General features: G+C 41.2%; 1 protein-coding gene across 30 annotated transcripts in view; it reads left to right on the forward strand.

Annotated features, from left to right (window-relative positions):
• CLASP2 (cytoplasmic linker associated protein 2) overlaps nt 1-24,497 on the forward strand; it is a 266,936-nt gene that overhangs the window by 25,872 nt on the left and 216,567 nt on the right. For all 30 annotated transcript variants that reach the window (XM_063451964.1, XM_063451965.1, XM_063451983.1 and 27 more), the window contains exons 6-7: nt 12,022-12,097; nt 16,012-16,109. In XM_063451964.1, the coding sequence (XP_063308034.1) occupies nt 12,022-12,097; nt 16,012-16,109 (174 nt within the window). The remainder of the gene's footprint in view (nt 1-12,021; nt 12,098-16,011; nt 16,110-24,497) is intronic.

Raw genomic sequence — 24,497 nt, forward strand, 5'->3', positions numbered from 1 at the left:
ACTCTGGTGTGCATTAATGAATTGGAGCCAAGGACTCCAGCATTCAGTATAGAGTGTATACGTATGTACAAAGGAAATATGGATTTCTTCCATAAGTCTTATGCTTTCTTCCTTTTGTATCCAACCTCGGATTGAGGGTTTATTTTTTTTTAATTTTTTTTTTCAGTTTAGGGGGATTAACATGTTGGCTAACATCAGGAGATGGTGTATAAGAATTATTTTGGTCTTGGATAATGGAGTTGGAAGAAGGAGAAACAATGATACCTTTGCAGAGACTGGGATATCAACCCCTGTGATTGAATCGTTGAAATTTGTATTTCTGTGCATAGCCACCAAACGTGGCTTGGAGTGCATTTCTTCTGCTGGCATCTCCAACATTTATCAGAAGAGTTTGGAAATAAACGGTTGAGGTGCGAGGGAGTGTAGTGCCACCTGGATATAGTTGTGTTCGTGTGTAGCATTGCTAATGGAAGAATGAAATATATTGAATATACGCTTCAGTTCCCCTGTGGTCAGTGATATCTGGAGTTGTTCTTCCCATTGTGACATGAATTTAGTTTTTGGGGGGACTCGTATCATTTTGAAGGATTTGACAGTTGAGAGCTTGTGTTTCAAAACTTGAAATAAATATCGTTTTATTCCTGTGTGCGCTCAGGAATACTGGTGTAGAAGAGATTTAGTGTTTCAGTTGGGATATACTAAAGTGTTGGAGTGTCGAGATGGTTGTGTCGGGTATCAATTCTTCCGCAGTTTTTACTCTCTTAGAGGAGAGGATATTACCTAGCTCGAGGTACTGTGTGTCATGTAGTGCTTTGAAGGCAGAAGTAGTCATACCCGGTTGAAACAGAGGATTTGTAGTCAGAGGGTATAGAGGGATGGGTGGGTAGACACACTGGGAAGGGCCTGTATGTGTTGCCATAGCTTTAGAGTCAGTATGATCGTCAGGTGGGAGGCGTATGGGGGTTTAAGGAAGGTTGTTACCTTGTCATGCCACAGTATCGTGTGCAACGGCACTTGGACGCAACTGGCTGCAATTTGTGCCCACTGCGTCTTATTGTGGGAATTAGCCCATTCAGATATTCTCGTGTACTATTGCCTGGTTTTGTGCATCGTCAGGAGGTTATATGGGTGTTTGTGAATCAAGATAAATGTACTAAACATGCTCTTTATAGTTCTAAAAAATAGTTTGGGTGTAGGGATGGGTGGGGTCTGTATGATGAATAATATCTTAGGTAGAGTGTTCATTTTGATTGTTAGTGTGGCCGAGCCAGCTATATAAAGGTTTGTTCAGTTTTGTCAAGTCAGCAGTGATGGCCTTAATCAGAGGGGGAAGTTTAATTTGTATAATTTGGACAAGTCATGCGGGATGTTGACCCCAGATACTTGACTGCTGTGTAGGCCCAAGAGAAATGGAATTCATCTTTTATGGCCAGATTTGTGTGAGGGTGTAAGTATTTAGCTTTTCGCATAATTAACTTGAAAGTTGGAGACACGCTTGTATAGGTCTAGCTCCTGCACTAACTCGGGCATCTATCTGCTGAAATAGAGAACAGGAGGTCATCGGCAAACGCTGCTTTTTTGAAGTCATGGTCATCTATCCTCACCCCCATAATGTGATGTCTATGATGCCCTGCAGTAGGAGTTCTAGTGTGAGAATGAAGTGGAGTGGCGAAAGGGGGGACCCCTGTCTCGTGCCATTCCTAATATTAACAGACTCTGATAATTGTCCATTGATTCTGTTTTTTTGCAATGGGTTTGGAATACAGGGATAGCATCCAGTGTATCCAAGTTGGGCCAAAGCCCAGAGCTCTTAGTGTCTAGCAGGAGCGACCAATCCACCCTGTCAAAGGCCTGTTCAGCATCGATGGCTAGAAGTAGGCTTTGTTTTTGTTGTTGCTTGGTCATGTGTATTAGGTTCAGCAGTTTGGTGGTATTATTCATGGCCTCCCTACCTGGTATGAACCCCGATTTGATCAGGGTGGATCAGTCCTTGGAGTAATGGGCGAAGACGATTGGCTAAAATTTTTGTAAAGATTTTTAGGTCAGCATTAAAGAGATCAGTCTATAGCTACCGCAACATAGGGGATTTTTGCCTGGCTTGGGAATTAGGGTCATGTGCACCTCCAACGCTGTAGGAGGGAGAGCGGAATTTTGCAAAAAAAAGTTTAAAGCTTCCATAAACGGTGAGGCTAGGATACTGGAAAAGGTCTTTTAATATTTGGTAGTGAAGCCATCCGGACCTGGGCTCTTCCTCTGTGGCAAGTTCTTAACCACCGTCTCGTATTCCACCTTCGAGATTGGTAAATCAAGAGTCTATTGGACATTACTGGGGAGCTTTTGGGTGATTCTAGAGGCGACTAAATTACTAATTTCTTCGCTGCTTGGAGGTTCATTTCTAAGGTTGTATAATTTAGAACAGAAAGTGTAAAATGCCGACAGTATGTCTGGTAGACGGTGTGAGATCTCTCCCGTATGTGTCTGGATTTTAGATATAATTGTTGTTTGTCTGGTGTTTTGCAGCATTTTTGCTAATAATCGGCCGCATTTCCCACTTTTGGAATAATAATTGTGTTTAGTCTTTAAGAGTGATCTCTTAACCTGTGCATTGAGTATTTGCTGCAGCTTCGGTCTGTGGTATGTTAGACTCTTGTATGTTTCTAGGGATTGGTTCTGTTGTTGTTATTGTCATTTATATAGCGCCAACAGATTCCGTAGCGCTTTACAATATTATGAGAGGGAGGATTTAACTTTAAATGGGACAATTGCAAGAAAAATTACATGAATGATAGGTTGAAGAGGTCCCTGCTCAAGTGAGCTTACAGTCTATAGGAGGTGTGGTATAAAACACATTAGGAAAGGAAATCACAATGAAATAAGGTGGGAGTGAAGCAGAGCTGGAGGAGAGAGTAGAGTGCTGCCCTTTAGGAGAGAGCAAGAGACAGGTATGTGAGGTAGAGGTTACTCTGGGAGGCCATACGCTTTCCTAAAGAGATGGGTTTTAAGGCACTACTTAAACGATTGAACACTAGGGAAGGGTCTGATGGCGGTAGGCAGGCTCTTCCATAGGAAGAGAGACTCCTGCGTGAAGTCCTGCAAGCGTGAGTTGGCCGTACGGTTGGAGCAGCGGACAGAAGGTCACGGGCAGAGGAGAGAGACCGAGAAGGTGCATACCTATGGATCTGTGAAGCGATATGAGAGGCTAGAATTGGTCAGTGATTTATAGGTGTGGATTAGTACCTTGAATTGACTCATATAGGATACAGGAAGCCAATATAAGGATTGACAAAGGTGAGAGGAGCGACAGGAGAGGAAAATCGGTCTAGCTGCAGCATTCATTACAGACCGTAGCGGGTTAATACGACTTTTAGTAAGACCAATTAGGAGAGGGTTACAATAATCCATGCAGGAAATGACTAGAGCATGGACAAGCTCCTTGGTAGCATCTTGCGGAAGAAAGGGGCGGATGTGGGCTACGTTTTTAAGATTGAATCTACAGGATTTAGCAACATACTGGATGTGAGGCACAAAGGTGAGGCAAGAATAAAATATGATGCCAAGACAGCGCGCTTGCAAGGATGGACTTATGTGGACACCGCTAACTTAAAGGGAGAGGAGGAGCTTAGTTTTAGAGAGATTGAGTTTCAGAAAGCAGGAGGATATCCAATCAGAGATAGAAGAAAGGAAAGCAGTGACACGTTGCAAGACGGCAGGGGAGAGGTCCAGGGAGTAGAGATATATCTGGGTGTCATCAGCGTACAGGTGGTAGTGGAATCTAAATTAGGTAATACGTTTTTCAAGAGAGGCAGTGTAAAGAGAAAATAGAAGGGGACCAAGGACAGAGCCTTGGGGGACTCCATCCGAGACAGGACGAGGGGAAGAGGTATTATTAGAAAAGGAGACATTGAATGAGCGTTGGGAGAAATAAGAGGAAAATAAGAGGACAAAGTCATAGAGACTGAGTCATTGAAGAAGGAGAGCAGCAGAGAAGTCAAGAAGAATCCTTTGGATTTAGCTGCGATTAGGTTGTTAGTAACTTTGATAAGAGCAGTCTCAGTAGAGTGGAGAGGGCAGAAGCCAGATTGAAGAGGGTCAAGGAGAACGTTGGAATTGAGGAAGTGAGACAAACGGGTAAAGACAAGTTTTTCTAGAAGCTTTGAGGAAAAACGGAGCAGGGATATGGGACGATAGTTAGATGGGGAGGACGGGTCAAAAGATCGTTTTTTCAGGATAGGTACTACAATGGCATGTTAAAGGTCAGCAGGGACAATGCCAGAAGAGAGAGAGCAGTTGAAGATGTGTGTTAAGGAAGGCACCAGACATGGGGAGAGAGTTTTGATAAAGTGAGATGGGACAGGATCGAGTGGGCAAGTGGTGGGGCGAGAGGAAAGGAGAAGCGCAGCCACCTCTTGTTCAGTAGCCAGGGAGAAAGTCTGATGGGTAGGAAAGGCATGATCTACGTGTGCTTGAGACATAGAGGGGCAAGGTGGGGAGAATTCTTTCCTTAGCTCCTTAATCTTGTCTTTAAAGTAGCATGCAAAGCTATTGGCTGTAAGGTTAGTTTGGGGAGTGGCCACAGCAGGGTGAAGAAGAGTTAAAGTTGTCAAAGAGACACCTGGGATTGCAGGAGCATGAACTAATGAGAGCGGAAAAAGTTGGCAAGGGCTGCGCTGTATGAACCCTATGAATCTATAATGGAGAAAGTCTGCCTGGGTGCAAGACTTCCTCCAGGAGCGTTCAGCACGACGGGAGCATCTTTGCAGATAGTGTGTTGATTTAGTATGCCACGGTTCGGGGCGTGTCTTCCTCGAGGTGCATGTTTGGAGTGGGGCTGCATCGTTCAAGGCAGTGGTGAAGGTTGTGTTATATGTGGAGATGGCCAGTGAGGGACAGGAAAGGGTAGGGATGGATAGCATTTGTGAATCAATATAAGCTGACAGCTGCTAGAGGTCAATAGTATTAAAGGGACTCTCCAGTGCCAGGAAAACATGTCAGTTTTCCTTGCACTGCAGTGCCCCTCTCCCTCCAACCCCCATCCCATGTTGCTGAAGGGGTTAAAACCCCTTCAGTGACTTGCCTGAATCCAGCGCCGATGTCCCTCGCCCTGGGTCAGGCCCCACTCACGCACCTCCCTCGCCGACGTCAGCCAGAGACCTAATGCGCATGTGCGGCAATGGGCGCACGCTCGCATTAGACCTCCCCTAGGAAAGCATTATTTAATGCTTTCCTATGGGGATTCCGGCAACGCTGAGGACGTCCAGCGTAGTTTAAAACACTTTTTGTGTTCTAAGAACACAGAAGTCCCTCCAGTGGCTGTCTGATAGACAGGCACTAGAGGAGGACTTAACCCTGCAAGGTAATTATTGCAGTTTATAAAAACTGCAATAATTAACGTGCAGGGTTAATGGTGGTGGAAGTTGGCCATCCAGACCACTCCAATGGGCAGAAGTGGTCTGGGTGCCTGGAGTGTCCCTTTAAGGTCCCTCCTGAGTTGAGGGGAGTTACGCTGAGGTTATTGGGTGAGGGGGTACTGGAGAGCAATCGATAAGAGGTGGTGATCAGAGAGAGGAAATAGAGTGTTGCAGATATTAGATACTGTACACGCATAAGAGAAAATGAGGTTGAGGGTATTGCCAGCTCCATGGGTGGGAGAATTAGCCCACTGTGATAGCCCGAGGGAGATAAGAATAGAAAGTAGTTTAGAAGCTACTAAGGTCAAAGGTGGGTTAATGGGAATATTGAAGTCCCTGAGAATTAGCAATGGAATATTAGAAGAGAGGAAGTAGGATAATCCCATTGTAAAGCGCTATCGAATTTGCAGGTGCTGTATAAAAAAAATAATGATGATAACCATGCAGCAAAGTGGTCAAGGAAGAGGAGTTTGGGAACCAGGGGGGCGATAAATAACGGCAATGTTAGAAGAGAAGGGTTTGAAGAGGCGAATCAAATGAATTTCAAATGATGGGAAAGAGATGGGGGGGGGGGGGGGGGGGGGGGGAGGGGGGGGGTAGAGGTTTGAAGGAGCAGTGAGGTAATATGAGAAACCCTACACCACTACCTTTTACATTGTCTTGGGTAGTGGGCAAGTTGAAGACCACCAATGGATAAAGATGCAGTGGTAGCAGTGTCAGAATGGGAGAACATGTTTCTTTTAAGGCTAATAAATCTAGGGAATCAGAGATGAAGTAGACCGCAGTGGATTTTGTAATATTGCAAACAAAGCGTGCATTCCAGAGGGTATTGAAGGAGGATTTAGAGAAAGAGTAACATGAAATGGGTACGAGATTGGTATGGTTACTTGAGTTAGTACGTGGTAGGTTTGCTGAGTTGGGACCGGGGTTTGGAGAGACATCACCAGCTGCAAGGTGCAGAAGGATAGAAAGGAAGTGAAGGTGGGAGTAGGATTTGAACGTTTTGTAGGACGGTATGTATATAGAGGATTTGGGAGGAGTGGGAGGGAGGAGATAGGCTAGAAAGGTATATGTAGAGTGCATGGGACAGCCACTAGAGGATTTGGAGGCTGGATTAACCCTATTATAAACATAGCAGTTTCTCTGAAACTGCTATGTTTAATAAAAAAAGGGTTAATCCTAGAGGGACCTGGCACCCAGACCACTTCATTAAGCTGAAGTGGTCTGGGTGCCTAGAGTGGTCGTTTAATAGTAATAGGACCATATCAGCACTCCTCTATCACAGAGTTGGGCTATTTCTAGCAAGTGATTAAAGCGGCAACGTGCCTCAGTGTTGGTACGTTGTGACCTCTGATGTGGTGCGTATCAAGAGATAGATTCATGTTCCCCCCATTACTAGTCAACCCTCTGTGAAGGTCTCTGATCCTGAGGTATTTCCGGAACAGTCTACCCTGGTGTTTATTAGGAAGGTATAAATTCGCCAATGTTACCATGTTATGGCCTGTTTGGCCTTTGACCAGTATTATTCTACCTGAGTCGTCAGAGTATTGTTCTTTATAAGTAAAAGGGATCTGTGATGCTATAAGAATAACTACCCCTCTCTTCTTGGCTCCAGGAAAGTTATTAAAGTATCCTGATGGGAATTTGCTTTTTCTAAGGGTCGGGGCTGAATCCCCCATCAAGTGTGTTTCTTGGACAAAGACGATGTCTGCATTCATTTTTTGGAAATCTTTGAGTGCTAAGGTTCGTTTTTCTGTGCTGTTGACTCTCCCCTGGCATTAATGGTGACTATCCGTATTGTGGCCATGGCTGGATAGGAGTCTAGTTTATAAAATAAAAGTAACTATAATAAAATGATAATGAAAGTGAATGTCTAGAGCAAGGAGGTGTAGTGCAACCTGTCTTGTTATCACTACGGTATTGCCAAATGGATAGATTACCGCCGGTGTCTATCCCAATTTGTGGGGGCGGGGTACCACGGTCACCGAAAGTAGATAGTATGAGGATTTATGTAGCTTACGTTGAGGGGGAAGCTAAAATGTCAAGGAGTTGGATTGAAAGGAGCTGCAACTTTCAACAATCCATGAAAATTATGGTAAACCCTGGACTGTGCAATTAGCCCATAATAGTAAAGAAAATGGATCTATGTATCTTTTTTTTTTTCTGAAAACTATAGAAACCTATTAACCTGTGTTAACTATATAACAGTCTTCATATCTCCTATGAACATCCAAATGTGATGTCTCATTCAGTGTTGTTGGACCAGAGTCCCCATGTCCCCTTCATTACGAGGATAGCGTGTATGAGGTTCTGTCTGAGCATGGGAAGTGAAAACCCTCGTGTTTTGAGCGCCGCTGTGCTCTGGGGATTGTCCCAAAGAAGCAAAGTGCCAGAGAGCCCCCCAATTCCTGTCCCCCAACACTTGTTGAGAAAACAAAACTAAATCCCCACACAGAAAGTATACCCCACATGCCTCCATAACACTAGTCTACTGGTAGTGCGGGGTTAAGCATGGATACAATGCATTTTAAATTGAAAAGAAACTCGAGAGGGCAGAGTGGGGGTGAAAAAAGGAAAGGGACATCATAGAGTCTAGAGGATTAGCTGAGAAGAGTAGTTGAGAAGGAAAAGTAGGAAGGCAATTAGAGAGAGAAAAACCATCAGTGTCTCCATGGAGCCTTACTGTCTCCTACATTAACTTCAGTATGTGCCTGTGGTGAGTTCCCCACGTCCCCCAGCCAGCCATCTCATGTCACAGAGCTCCAGTCTAGCAGAGAAAATTGCCGTTTAATGCTTTTGGCGGTCCCGAGGCTGTGAGCATCCTACTTTAGTTGAAGGCTGGGCAGGCTGGGCTGAAATGTCCAGTGAGCAGGAGGATGCAAACTTTCCGGTGTGAAAGACTAATGTTGGTAAAGAGGGGGTCAGATTTTTTTTTTTATTCTTTATTTTTGCAGTGCATATAGATAATACAACGCATATGTGGTACCCCAACGGCATTCCACATGTGTTTCATGAACATTTGTAACAGTGGGGTACATGTTAATACTTGCACAATTTTTATGGTAAAATGGGATTTAGCAAGATCGGTCCTGTTTCAAATAGCTTATGTGTAGATATTGTGCAGTGAACATCGCTTGTTTAAAAGCATTAAAGGAGTGAATAAACATAAGGAACATACTTGAAGATTCTAAACATGCTGATCTTTTGTGTGAGCCTATGTAGGGTTGATGCATTCATGCTTTTAGAAGCTGAGGTTTTTTCTAACATGGTATATTATATTCTATACAGTCATACCATAACATCTAGAACACTTTGACTGTGGGTCTGCACATTTGTATATACAGTCGAGTAGACAGGTAAATTAGTGTGTGTCGTGTTAGATAATGAGAGGACAGGCTGTTGTACCATAGCTAGTGTAAGGCAGTGTAGCTAGTGTAAGTAACTATCTCAGCAGAAAAGGTGAGGGTCCGTCTAAATGGCCTGCAGTTATGTGACTGTCGACCTGTTGGGTGTGGAAGTAAGGTGGGCAGGAGAGACAACGGGGTTCGCATGTTTCTTGTTTAAGTTATGGTCGGCTGAGGGTACGCTTATAATGGCATAGTAGTCAACAAACAGATATATCAAGCATAAAGTAAATTGCAAATGTCAAACATAAAATAACGTGTGGGAGTCATTTCTGAAGTTGTCCCTGGATGCTTGGAGAACTTCATGTGCTGCGGGTACTGCAAGTGTCCTTTGTATGTTGTATGTGCCTCCGAGGGCTGTTTAGCCGATGCCTCGTGGTATGAGGCTGCAGAGGCGGAGTTGCCAGAGTCTTGTTGGCGTTATGCGAGGGACCCTCCGAACCGAGGTTCTCGAAGTTGGGCCCGCAGTTCCAGAGCAGCGAGGGTCGGTGAGTGAAGCTCTGGGGGATGCCTGGTAAAGTGTCCATGGACGGGTTTGGGCCCCACTCAAAGGGGGGCGTTGTGCTGTTCGCGGCTGCTTGGGTCGGACCCGTTGGTTGCTGGGTGCGTGAGGGGCTTATAGTTCGGGTCGTGGAGTGGGTCGTTTTCTGCCCTGTTTGTTAGTGGGGATCTCCTGCACTTTTTCTGCTTGTTCTTCCGATTCGGTTGGTCGCTTGGGTGCCCTTGTCGGTTGTTGTGTCCAGCTGTGCCATCTGTGTGCTGCTTGTCCTCGGCCTGTGGCCTTGAAGGGGACCCGCGCCTTCTTGCCATAGATCCCTTTTGGGAGGAAGACTTTCATATGGCAGTCTGGTTAGGAGATAGAGTCCTGAACATGTCTACATCCCGGAGAGATAATCTGCATTTAGTTGGGTGCTGTTGTCACGGGAGAGGGAGTCTCCCCAGTGTTCCACCGTTTCTCCTTCGTTTGGAGGCAGATTGTCACCTCTGGCGTTGCGGCATTAGGGAGGTTTGGATAGCTTGCATGGCTCCCTACTAATCGGGTATTCTGATTTTGGGTAGATCTACCGAAACATCTTGATAAACTGACTTATGAGAGGTTATGAGATGAGCTGTTATAGGTTGCAATAAGGGCAAAGGGAAGCAGAGTTGGTCGGTAATGGGTCTTAATGTTCTCCTGGCTTGGAGTGTTGCCCATGAGCTGTCAGGGCATATTTGTAGGGGAGCATTGTGGAATAGAAGCAGCTGGCATGTTTGACGTAATGCCCTTAGTATGTCCTCTTTAACTGAGAAATAATGTAGCCTACAAATTACATCTCTATTAGGGGCTCCCCTGGGTTTCAGTGCTCTGTGTGCACGATCAAATAGTACCTGAACCTCCCGTGGTCTGTGGAGGAGAAGGTTGAAGAGCTCACTTAGTGTTGCCTGCAAATCTTCCTGGTCTGTTTCTGGGGAGGCCTTTGATCCGCAGGTTGTTGCGGCCGCCGCAGTTGTCAATGTCATCTATTGTGCGTTGCAGTTCCGAGAAAAGTTGAGTATGAGATGAAACTACAGCTTGCAACTGTCACACCTGTGTATATAAGACACTTTGCGGTAGTCTTCCATGGAGGTAACTCGATCTCCAACATGGCAGATATCCACACCTATCGCCTCCAGCTAAGATTGGAATGATACTTCCAATTTCCACCAACATATTAGCGATGTCGCTCTTGGAGGGAAGATGTTTCAGTGCATCTCCAATTTCAATGTCAGTGGTGAACACCGATCCTGCAGAACCCACTTGGCTGGAGGGCACCTAGCCATCTTGGGATGACTTGCGCGCCATGTTGAGGCCTTGTGCGCCTTGTTGGTGGTCTGCGCTGTCGCAAAAGAATTATGTTTCGGGCTCCAGATTTGCCATGGGGATGCTTCTCCGATGCTTGCTGTGAGGCAAGGGATTTTTTTGTGTGTCCCATCTTTGGGTATTGTCCCGATGTATTCGGATTAGGTTGAAAGATGTCTTGGAGAGAGATTACAGCACGCCCATGCAGCTCGGACATCGGCTCAGCACCCTTTTCCCCATACTTTTTAAGATTAATAATAAAAAATAAATAAATAAACCTGCCCAAAAGGAGTTTGTGTTAGAATTGCAGGTGGTCCTTGTTTTGCGACCTACCTGCCTTACGACGGCTCGCACTTACGACCAGCTCTCTCGCAGAATGACCGGTATTCCCTGCTCTGCTGCGTCGTTCTATGTTCAGGGATATTTCCCTGAACATAGACTAACGCAACAGAGCAAGAAATCCTTCTAATCTATGTTCGGGGAAATTTCCCCGAGCATAGATTAGAGGGATTCCCTGCTCTTGTGCGTTTGTCTATGTTCGGAGACATTTCTCCCGAACATAGAAGAACGCAGCAGAGCAGGGGATCCGTTAACTCCTCACTTACCGATCAATTCGTTCCACGACCGGGTCGTAGGATTGGAACCCGTTTGGTAAGTGAGGAGTGTCTGTATTGTAATACATATTGACATATAATTTTTTTTGTCTTAACCCCTTAAGGACCAAACTTCTGGAATAAAAGGGAATCATCACATGTCACACATGTCACGTGTCCTTAAGGGGTTAAACTGTAAATATTTGCAATAAAAGGGCACGGCTTGTTCCCCCCCAACTATTCCAGAAAACCATATTAAACTAAAGGATTGAGTCTAATTACAACAATTTCATTTTAAGGTGGCGCAAGTACATCTATGTACTCATATGCTGGACAGGATCAATAATGCTTTTTGAAGAAATGGTCCAAAATTTGAATGATAATGATACTGGCATACATTGCTGGCTGCAAAGTTGCTCTCTAGCCTGATCTCCTAATGGACTTTCCTTTTTATTTATTTTTTTACAAGCATATAGACAGTTTGAGCAACTAGTGGCAGCGGATTTTGGAATATACCTTTAGAAGTGGGCTTTGAAATCTCCTCATACGTGGTCTGCAGTCAGTTGAATGGGTTTCGGATGTAGTTGGGGGTTACCATCTATGAGGTGGTTTTTTTTTTTTTTTTTTTTTTTTTTTATTTACGTCATTCGCTCAATTTTTTTCTTTTTGGTTTACAACAAAATATATAAAAAACCAAAGGGGGTAATATTGATGCAAAGTCCTTTTATATAAAACATTCATAACAAAGCACATTATATAATAAAAAAAATAACATTGATTTTGCAATGTTGTTGCAGGTTTGGTGTCCAAGAATTAGGCGTCAGCAAACTAGTACCCCACATATGCCTGTTATTTGGAGATTCTAATGCTCAGGTAAGATTTTTTTTTTTTATAAACACTATGCATAGATTGTGCCTATGGTTCATCTTTACTTAATTTTTTTCCCTCGAACAATTACAAAGCTTTGACTCTATGAAATCATTGACATGTAGGGAAATTGCTCTCTGAATCATGCCCGTGGAATATAACAAAATATAAAGGTTTTCTCTTCCCTCAAAACAACCTCATCTTACTGAAGTTGTTTTAAGGGCTCAAGTTCCTTGGCGCTCTTACCTGGGGTTAAGCCATATTTGGTGCCTGTCTGCCATAATAGTGTTAATCTCGCAAAAAGCATATCTCAAAAGTTTATGGTTTATCAACATTTTTTCCAGAGCATATCTTTTTCTCTGGCTTTCAAGCGTGACTTTGGCAAAGCTAGTGTTGTATCTGAGTGTTGGAGAAGAAATACAGGCCTGGAGAAAAGCCTGAGAAACCACAGATTTTAAAGACCGTGTTATTGCACTTGCATCACAATAATGTAAGCTGCTTCTTGCATTGGCTTTTCAATGGTTTACAATTAGGGATAGGTTAACACAGTTGTCGTAGTCAATCAGTGCAATTTTATTTTAAAAAAATAATTAAATAATAAAAAAAAAATAAGTACACCAACATCTGTGTGAGGGTTAACAATAGGGCAGCTGCCTGTCTGCTCTATTCTTAACCCTTGCACTGCAATATATGGTTAAAAAATATTACAGACCATATTAGAGGATCTCCCCTATTAATATGGGATCTAGTGCACTGCTGTTTTGTTTCAGATTATGTATCTATTTCTGGTTTGCTCACTGGCTTCTTAGGCAACCAACAGACAAATACTGCAGATTGCAATATTTTTTTTTTTTTTTTGTATGTTTAAGAAGATATGGAATTGTTGTGAACATGATGTACATATTCTGTACTATTCACCAAATTTAAAGATGAACATCTGTAGTAATGTAGTGATTTGCAATACCTATATCACATAATACTTTTTTAAAAATGTTTTATTTATTTTATTGACCAGACATACACATTTTAACCTATCCAATCGCACAGCAACAGAAAGTAAAACTACCACCTGGTACCCTTAAAGCGGCAATTATAGCAAACTTACCTTTTTTAATCGATTCCTCTTCTCTCCCTCTGTCAGGATCCGTTCTTCATTTCTTCCTGTCTGCTCTAGTTTTCTTTAAAACCGAAGACAAAGTAGGGACTATTTGTCTTATGTAGGTTTCCCGATGCCTGACCATCTATGACCAGCGGAGGAGCAAAGTGTGCTCCGTTTCCTGTGGTCAGAGAAAATTTCCCACAATTCTTACCTTTCCTTCATGTTCACGCGATGCATCCTGTCAGTATTCCCGAAAGTCCTGTCACTTAGAACGCCGGCGAAACTACCGAATTTCGTCCTAACAGAATGAGAACAGTTTCTCCATTTGTGTAGGATGCAATTCGGGACTTTGTTCGGATCAGAATTTCATTCAAATGCTGCATCTTGCAGCTGCTTAGTAGATAGCTCCCTAATTCCCACTAATTTGACTCATAACACTGTGATTGGTTGCTTTTCAGATTAAAAGCAACCAATCAGAGGGTTATCAGTCAAATTACACAGCATGGGAAAATTCCAAAGAACTTTCCGACGCTGTGTAAAATGACACAGAGCACTCTGGTTGAATTTCAAGCCAACCAATCAGAGTGCTATGACAGGTAAATGTAGAGACTCAGAAAACTCTGAGCCTAATTGCGGTGCGTGGGAAGGCTTTATAAGCCTTTCCCCGCCCTGCAGAGCTCAGTCTGTGCTGTGCCCTCCATGGATGAAGATGGCTAATTTTTTTTACCATAAGGATTTTTATTTTTTTATTTTTGGCGCTCTGAGTTTTTTATTTTATTTTCAAAATTCGATGGGTATTATGGATTTTTATTTGGCGTTTTTTGGGGCTGAAAAAAGAAGACATCAAATGGTAAGTTTGTTTTATTTACAGGTATTTGGTTTTCATAAATTCCTACCTACTCTCCTGACCCTAAAAATAGTGAGGGAGGAACAATATTTTTTTTTGGATGGGGGGGGGGGGGGGATATGGTGGGGTGACTAGGGGCTTGGGGACACCTAGTCACCTGGTGCGGGTTACATTTAGCCCCCACCCGCCGCCAATTGGTGGGGGCTAAATGTGACCCTCGCCCCCTCCCCCCATTGTCATTTATAGCCCCCACCCGTTGCCCATGGGTGAGAACCGGTGGGGGGAGGACAATAGGTCCATCTCCCCCATTTTAATTTAGGGCCCCCCACCTGCCGCTCTTGGTTTCCGGGGGGGAGGACAGTAGGTCCGCCCCATTTTCATTCAGAGCCCCCACCAGTTTAATAGCCCCCACTCACGCAGCACGGGTCACTGGCTGTTCATTGTTTAGTAGACATGCCCCTACCCGCGGCATAGCGAGTAAGGGAGGGAGGACATGGAGGGCTTAGGAAGTGGCGGGGAGCACTGCTCCCTGACACTTCTATTTTTGCATATTACAAGGAGGAAGCTGTGCACTGGTAGCTCTCTCCTTGTAATAAACCAAACTAACAAAGAGGTCTTTGTTCATTCGTTTGAAATTTCTATTCAGTTATTCGTCTTTCTGACGAACGAATATTCCCGTAGCGAATGTCCAAGTTTTTAACTGGGCATGCGTGGGAATTTCACAGCGCTATCTAGTATGGGCAGATGACCTGTCCCACAGGGAATTCATCTACTCACACAAAGATGGTGGCGCCCAGGACCTAGGTCCGGGCAGAAAAGAGAGATTAAAAAAATAGGTTATATGGGGGCTTAGGGGCATTTGAGGGTTAATAGGAGGACAATTAGATGTAGTGGAGTCGGGAGGGGGGTTCAAAAAAACAAAACCGGATACGGCCATGACAGTGCCGCTTTAATGCGTCAATCACTCAATCCTCTGAGCACAGTGCATAAGGTCCACCTCACGTAGAATCTACATCATCCTAATTTAGAAAATTTGACAACATACTAGATTTTCTTAACTATTTCTTCTCACTTTCCACCTGTATTGTAAATATTACCCCTCCACAGACTGTTATGTTTCATATGTATTGACAAACCATGTAATACCCGTCATTCATAATTCAAAGTAATATTCAAATGGACATGAGGGTGTATTAATTTTATAATAATGTAGTTCTATGAAAGTATTCTGTTTTGCAAAAGTGACTAGTGACTGGAAATGTGTTTTTGTAAGTTCCCATGCAAGACGTAATAGGAATATTATAAAACATTACAGGAAACTCCAGTGCTTCAGCCAGTCAGGAAGTTCATATTTTTTTTCAGTGGAGCCTGAAATTATGCCATCAGCCACTGTCCAGCTTGATGATTGTAATTGATGCCTGAGCTACTAATAGAATAGAGCTGTCACACAACTGCATCTCACTGGGTTATTTACTCTTAACAGAAATGCAAAGTTAATTTCACATTTAAGGCTAAAATAGCCAAACTCTAAGTATTGTTGACTTTTTTTTAACAGTATTGCTGTGTTTTATTTTAAATTCACTTTAAATTCCAACCAATTCCCATTTTAATAAATAATCCCATCAGTCTTATTCACAGACAGGTGTTTTTTGTTTTGTTTAAATATGCCAGGGAAGATGTAAATTTGAGTGCACACATCATACTAATATTTGGGCACAGTAAGGAGGTGTCAGGTTCTGAAGGGGCAGGATTGTAGCTGCAAAAATATTTACAAATCACAGATGTACTATAAAGCTATGTGCAAGGAAAGATGGACCTGGCACCTCATATCATCCATACTAGACATTTTTTTCTGGTGCTTGGAGTGGCTCTTAAAAACTTTATGGTTTAGAGGCATAATAGCATAAAGAACAGGATCTAAAGTTTAACTTATTTGCCTCCAACACTTTTTTTGTGTTTAATTTTCCCTTTTAGGTTAGGGAAGCTGCACTTTTAGCCACTGTGGAAATTTATAGACATGTGGGTGATAAACTGAGAGCAGATCTTGCCACTAAAGGAATATCTTCAGCAAAGTAAGTAAACCGCATTTTAAGTTTTTCTTGATACCTTGTGTATGACTTAAGGCTGTTTGTAATGTTCAAAATCTTGTGCCTGTCAGGGTTGTGTCAAGTCTGCTCTGAAGTCATAGATAAGAGGTTTAGCATATAGCCAGATATATTTTTTGGAAATCTCTGAAGCTTCAGCAACATGAATTGAATTTTAAAGAAACTATATAAAGTCAGGAATACAAACCTGTATTCCTAACACTATACACTGATCAACCACAACTTTAAAACCACTGATCGGTGAAGTGAATAGAATTATATCGTTACAGTGGCATCTGTTGGGATTAGGCTGCAAGAGAACAGTCCGTTCTTGAATTTCATATGTTGTAAGCATAAAAAATGGGCAAGTGAAAATGAATGACTTTGACAAGCGCCAAATAGTGATGGCTAGATGACTGGGTCAGAGTATCTCCAAAATGTCAGACTGTAGACTGTTCTCTGTATGGTTTCCAGTGGTTAGTAACTATCAAAAGTGGTACAAGGAAGAGAACAGGCATCATCGTCATGGGTGCCCAATGCTCATTGATGTATGTAGGAAGCAAAGTGTAGTCCATCTTGTCTGATCACATGGACCTGTAACTCAAATTGCAGAAAATTTTAATGCTGACCCTGATAGGTATCAGAACATACAGTGCATCACAGTTTTCTGCCAGTTTGGAGTTCTCATGATGCATGTGCATAATTTACCTGGGGAAGAGATGGCAGCAGTATGTGCCATGGGAAGTAGGCAGGCCGATGGAGGCAGTGTTATGCACTGGGCAACGTTCTGCTGGGAATCCTTGTGTCCTGGCATTTATGTGGATGCTACTTTGACACCAACCACCTATCTTGGGATTGCTGCACACACCTTCGTGGCAATGGTGTTACCTGATGAAAGTGGCCTCTTTGAACAGGATAATGCACACTACCAAAACTGTTCAGGAATGGTTTGAGGAACATTACAAAGAATTGAAGGTATAGAAAAACAACAAGGGGGGGAGAAATCCTTCCCATTGAATGGATTGGAAGGAAAACAGTGGTCTTTAAGAAAGGGGGGATATCCACTAAACACCTGAAAAAACAGTAAATAGTGATAATAATGGCTCTAATTCAGAGGTCAAAACAAAGGGGAAATGACCAATGAATAGGTGCCAGATAGCCCTAAAGAATTACTCTCCCAAAGTAGGGGATAACCCTGAAATATTGTACGAAAAAAGGAGGAAGGAGGGCTCAAGGAAGCCCATGTGGAGAGTAATTTGGTAAAGGAGGTCCCTACCTTTTAATAATCCTAAGGGAGAAAACACATAAGTAAATAAAATAGACAGGAAGGTAGTGAGAGGTCAGACAGAGGGGAGTATGTACAGAAAAGCAGCTGCCCACTGAACTGGAGCAAGCTGATTAGTATCCTAATTCAAAAAGTCAAAAAGACCCCCCCACAGAGATATGTGGCCTCACAGTAAATGGTTCCAAGTGGTCTGGAGAACTTAGGAGCTAATACTTAGTTAGTATCCTAATTCAAAAAGTCAAAAAGACCCCCCCACAGAGATATGTGGCCTCACAGTGATTGGTTCCAAGTGGTCTGGAGAACTTAGGAGCGAGACTGGGAAAACTGCAGACTCTAAAGAGAGACCCTAATGAACCCCAAATTGCTCAGCCCATAACAGAGACCCTTGTATAGGGTAGACTGTCCCTAAGTACCTCAGCAGTGGTGGATAATCCACTAATGCCTACTAGAATACCATATCCCTTCCTGTCTAAATAGCTTAAATAAATCAATTTAAATTAATCCATAAGTGCTACCAATAAGAGTGCAAAAATAAATAAATAATTGAAAGGCTAGCTCGACGCGCGTTTCGGCGTTTCAGCACGCCGTCGTCAGGAGCAATGAACTTGTACCGTTCCCTGGGGCTGTTTAAATACCCTGGTATCTGATGATAAACTCTGCCGGCTGTGTACGGTCACGTGAGTGGCCGTTCGTGTCCGTCTGTAGTTGGTTGAGTCACTTGCTCAGTCCCGCCTCTCCTAGCCGCGTCATACTTATGACTTTTTGAATTAGGATACTAATCAGCTTGCTCCAGTTCAGTGGGCAGCTGCTTTTCTGTACATACTCCCCTCTGTCTGACCTCTCACTACCTTCCTGTCTATTTTATTTACTTATGTGTTTTCTCCCTTAGGATTATTAAAAGGTAGGGACCTCCTTTACCAAATTACTCTCCACATGGGCTTCCTTGAGCCCTCCTTCCTCCTTTTTTCACCTGAAAAAACAACCCACACCCTAGGTTGAATAGATAAACAATAAAAAAAGGCAAATAGAAAATTGCTCAGATCAGGAGTAGATATCAACACCCAAAGGATACTAGATATGTGCCAAACATAGGGAAAACAGATTGTAGCAGTATAAAATAACACTTTAAATGTGAGAAAATCTTTGCAACAGTTACTGAAATGTCAGTGCCTCAATTCCTAATGGAGTACCAGTGCCTCTGTTAATACTGGGAAAATGCAAATCAAAATAAAAATAGATCACAGTCTTAATTAAATGTTAACTCATTCAATCCTAAAAGGGTCCTTTATTTTTTTTTGTAAGCTCATATGAATCAAGACCTGGCTAGCAGATCCTCTGCACAAACAGCAGGGAGACTTGCCAATATGAGCTGATTATACTCTAGTATCAGACTAAATAACTTTGTTAGAAGTGTGATACTTTGAAAGCAAAAAAAGAGTATCTCAATTCTATATGGTGTATTTAATTTTCGTTTTTAAGCATATGACTTTTAATATACGATTTGTTAGAATACAACATAGAATTTTCTACGAGATTATTTTATATGTGCTTTTAAGGTATGATAATGGGAATTCTAATTAAATGAAATCTAATTTATTCTATTTTTTCGAATGCGATTATGTAGGGTGTTCCATATTTGCAATTCTCTCTCTCTCTCTCTCTCTCTCTCTCTCTCTCTCTCTCTCTCTCTCTCTCTCTCTCTCTCTCTCTCTCTCTCTCTCTCTCTCTCTCTCTCTCTCTCTCTCTCTCTCTCTCTCTCTCTATATATATATATATATATATATATATAGAGCTTTCATTATGCATCCTATATTTCTAGTATATAGGATCTTGATAAAGACCTTAGGGTCGAAACGTCGATTTTCTACACGTAATAAAGTTCTTCAAACAAGTCCTCTGGAGTGCTCTCCTCACTTCTTGTGTATATATAAATAACAAAATACAGCTAGAATGAAATTACATATGTATATATGAATTATTTCTACATTTTTTTATATTTTTTACATTTTTGTAATTATACGTGTATATATATATATATATATATATATATATATACATATATATATATATATATAAACATAAAATATATATATATTTATATATCTTATGTAATGTCATTCTAAGTGTATTTTAAATACTATATACTATATGTACTTATATTAATATTAAAATACACTACGTATGATGTTACATATATATGATGTGTATATATATTTTATATATACATTTATTTTAAACATGTTTAATAATATTTTTTTTAAACCTCCCACCAGCAGGGGGAATGTCTGACAGTCCTGACAGTCCCCCTGCTGGCAGATCCACAGCCAGCTATAGGGGGCCATGTGATTGCTCTTTGAGAGCGATCACATGGTCCCCGGGGGCCTTATTTGCCGTGGGAGGGCTGCCTGGGCTGTCAGGCAGTTTTCCCGAAGAGGATCGCGACGAAGGTAAGTCCACCGGACCTCCAGGGATAGAAAGCCGTTACGGCATTCTATGCCGCCGCAACGGCTTTAACCCCTTAAGGACCAAACTTCTGGAATAAAAGGGAATCATGACATATCACACATGTCATGTGTCCTTAAGGGGTTAAAGCCCATTTAATGCGGGACTGCATAGAACACTGTAACAGCGTTAAGGGGTTAATCCTGTAATGTAAACACTACAGTTTCTTAAAAAATACAATGTTTACATTGCAGGATTAAAAGGACAAGAAGATTGCACCCAGGCCACTTTATTGAGTGAAGAGGCCTGGGTGACTTATTTTGTGGTCCTTTTAAACATATGCAAGGAGCATGTGTTTTAAACTGCTTGAGGTATTGCTTAAAAGTTAATCTTTTCCTTATTGCTTTTTTGTATTTAGTATTGTTTTAAGATATTAGGAATCATTACTTTACTGAGAGGGTAGTAGATGCATGGCCTAGCCTTCCAGCTGAAGTGGTTGAGATTAACAAAGTGAGGGAATTGAGTAATGCATGGCATAGGCATAAGGCTATCCTAGATATAGAAAATATATATAAAATTTAGAAAATTGCGCAGAGTAGTTAGGCTGAATGGTTCTTGTTCAAGTGACACCAACATACAAAAATTTACTTGGACAAAAAGAAGGCCCTTCTCTCATGAGTTTACATATGTTACATTTTTGAAATATTGAATTAATTATAAAAGTGAGAATATTTCCTGATATTTTAAAATAAATAATGTATGTGCTTTTTGGGCAGAGAAAAAACTGAAACTTGTGTCGTGAATATCTAAAAAATGTAAATCATGTTATATAACAAACTAGACAGATTGTGGAGAATAGAGGTCTCCTTACTCCTGAGATGGTATTATTTCCCCCATCACATGCTTCATTGCCAAATGACTTTTGTATTTCCTTGATGTCATATTTTTTTTTTTTTTTTTTTTATATAATAACACATTATGTATCCTCTGTATACTATGTAACACCAAAGAGTCACTAGGTGGCGATAGCCTTGTGCTTCTTTAGTGCAATGCAGAAATATCTGCTCTTTCTGCATTCCCTTGTTACGTAAAACAAGGATTGAAAAGGTGCCAGACTAGCAAGCAGAAGTGATCACGTCACCACTGGGAGGGAAAAGGAATGCGAGAGAAAAGCTGAATTTATTATTCACACAGCCAGGAAGCTAAATCAGCTGAAGCTAACTGCTATTTATTTGTGAAGTTCGGCACCTTGGAATGGTAAACCTCAATACTAGGATTAGGTGGATTCTCAATCAACATATCGAAGAAGACATTTGCATATGTTCATCTTTTAAGGCAAGCAAGACCAAGGCAATTATTTTGTTTTGTTTTTGTTTTGTGTTGCTGTGTTTTGTTGTTGTGTTTTTTTTTAATTTTAATAATCCTAATTACTTGACTGCTCTGAATGAATGATTTTCCTTTGAGGCCTAAGCAGCCTGTGATGCATTGTACTGCATTGTTAGCTTCACTGGCACAAAAGAAGCTAATCCTATTTCACTGCTCACAACATCACTGCTATAACCGTGCTGCAGTGCTGTCGACTCTAGCTGCGTATGACATTTGCAGAAAAACAGAACTTGGTCCCTAAGGCAGCTTTGAATAATAAAAAAAAAAATCTGAAATACAGGAAGACATTCCATAATTACTGTATTGGCATTACAATGATGCTTTATGGTTGCCACAGAGGCTTAGTTCTCTTACATGTCTGACCTTGGGTTAGTCATTTAATCTGTGTATTCTTGTTGTAATACTTCCAGAACATTAGTGTTTTTCAGCCGTTGTTTTTTAAAATCCTATTCATGAACATTTTTTTTTCATTTTTTTTTAAAATCCCTTTTATTTTGTTTTATAAAGCCTTTAAATATGTGGCAATATATGAACCTTAACCTGTGTTTAAACTGTAGGATTATGATTTTATATTTAAATATAGTAATGCAACCCGTTTTTTTTTTTATTTACCGACAAAAATAACTTTGCATACTAAATAGAAATGATGATGTAGCCATTTGTTCTATTTTTTTCTTTTTATATATTGCATAAAAAAGTCATGTATAACGTTCATTTTTAAATGAATAATATTTAGCAAAGATTAACAAATCCATATTCACACCGCAATAGCATAACTTTTATCCTAGACCTATATTTTATATTTTTTCTGCACATTGACCTGCAGAATAATTTTATTAAGCCATGTTCAAGTTAAATGAATACTATTGTTTTTATAGCCACAATAAATGACCAGGATTTAGTTGCATTTTTGAGCATTTATTAAATGTTCCTTTAAGACATATAGGTTTGGACGTTTCCAAACCTCTGTGTGTTTACAGTTACTTTTCAATTAGTAACTTATTCAGGCCAGAAGTTTTTAGGTACTTTGATTAACCGCTACAATTGAGTGGTTGTAATGATTTAGGCTTTAATGCTGTATTTATTTTGTGAACTAATTGTATTTTTGAATAGTGGACATAAATGGTTAATTCTTTTTTACTATGGAGTGAGTGGGTAAATATAATATGCTTTACTGTGTTATTTGATTGCGGGTTAAAAAATGAAACTTAATTTATTACAAATATATTATGCCAAAAAAAATGTATGCATATGAAGTATTCTGCCTCCAGCATTTTGTGATGATATATTTGAACGATGTCAGGAGAGCAGTCATCTGAGAATAACTGATGTCGATTGGAGACATTATGGTTAGCAACATCCGGACAGGCTCCCCCCCCCCCTCCCCCTTTCTTTTTTTATATATACCTGCTTCACATTTTAAATATCTGTCTGCTGTTATCCATCACAATAATTATATTTTTTCAGGGGGTATATAAAAATTGTGACCTCTAAATGTAATGTGCTTTTGTAGGACCTACTGAATTAATCATATGACGAAAACCGACCACTGATTGTGTACTGCTTTTAAATTGTCAATAAGCTATATACCTGGAAACTGATATAAGAATTAGTGGTAGCATCAAATACCTATATTTGTTATGCTACAATCTAATTAACCCTATCAGTCTAACAGCACTTTTCATTTTATTACACCTTGCATTTCATTGCCATTTTAAGCATTTGATTTTCTCTTTCCCCAAAAAAACAAAACAAAAAACATGTTTACTTAATTTCACATGCTCTGTTGGCTAAAGTAACTTAACACCTACAATGCTGTACACGTTATGCATTACTGAAGAAATTCCACAGAGAACTCGTTCTCATACTACATTTCTCGGTAGATGTCCAAGATATTTCTCTGTTGATGTGTAGAAATCTTTTGCAATTCTATGAACCCAAAAAAATCTCCCTCTATGGCCAATAAAGCACCCACGCCACTTAAATCTCAATTACCGTATATACTCGAGTATAAGTCGACCTGAATATAAGTCGAGACCCCTAATTTTACCCAAAAAAACTGGGAAAACTTATTGACTTGAGTATAAGACTAGGGTGGGAAATGCAGCAGCTACTGGTAAATTTCTAAATAAAATTATATCCCCCCAAAATTACATTAATTGAATATTTATTTACAGTGTGTGTATATAATGAATGCGGTGTGTGTGTGTGTGTGTGTGTGTGATGCAGAGTGTGTTTGTGTGTGTGATGCAGAGCCTTGGTGGGGGGTGGGCATTTTTATTATTTTGTAAAAATTATTTTAATATTATTTTTTTATATATTATATTATTATTATTATTATTTTATTTTAATATTATTAATATATTATTTTAATTCTATTATTATTTAAATTTTTATTTATATTTTTATTCGTCCCCCTCCCTGCTTGTTAGCTGGCCAGGGAGTTGGGCTCTCAATCCCTGGTGGTCCAGTGGGTGGGCTGTGTAGGAGGGGGCTGGCAGGAAGCTGTTACCTTTCCTGCAGCTCCTGTCAGTTCCCTTCTCTCACATCCGGTCCGGTCAGCTCCCTCTGCAAGTCTCGCGGTGTGATTGCCGCTCGGAGCTCTGACCCCGCAGCTCTCGCGAGACTTGCAGTGGGAGCTGACCGGACCGGAGGAGAGAGAAGGGAGGTGACAGGAGCTGCAGGAAAGGTAAGTAAACGCTCTCTGCCAGCCCCCAACAGCCCCTTGTCTGTATTATGGCAATGTAAGTTGCCATAATACAGACACTTGAGTATAAGACGAGTGGGGGGTTTTCAGCACAAAATATTTGCTGAAAAACTTGTCTTATTCTAGAGTATATACAGTAAGTGGTCTGGGTGCCATTGTCCTGTATTTTTAATCCTGCAACATAAAACATTGCAGTTTTCGAGAAACTAGTGACTGCCTTCCTGACGGCCACTAGAGGCACTTCCAATGTGACTGCTGAGTTTCACTGTCATGTGACATTTTATGTTCTTATGTCGGACATCATCAAATGCTGCTCATTCATTGTTTAGCATTGGATTCCCTACGAGAGTCATCTGACTGAACAAGCCTGGCACTTGCTGCACATGCACTTCTAGTCCATATGATTCTCTTTGTGAATCATTTCATTGGATGAAGTGTTAGCAGACAGGTGATGTTGCTGGAGAAGCTTTTTCGAGTTGCATGGGTTGAGTCTTGGAGCTGGAAAAAAGGTTCATTTTAATAAGTAAGCAGTGGCCAAAAATCTATCTAGAGCACT

This window comes from Pelobates fuscus, chromosome 4, assembly GCF_036172605.1.
Source record: "Pelobates fuscus isolate aPelFus1 chromosome 4, aPelFus1.pri, whole genome shotgun sequence".
NCBI lineage: Eukaryota > Metazoa > Chordata > Amphibia > Anura > Pelobatidae > Pelobates > Pelobates fuscus.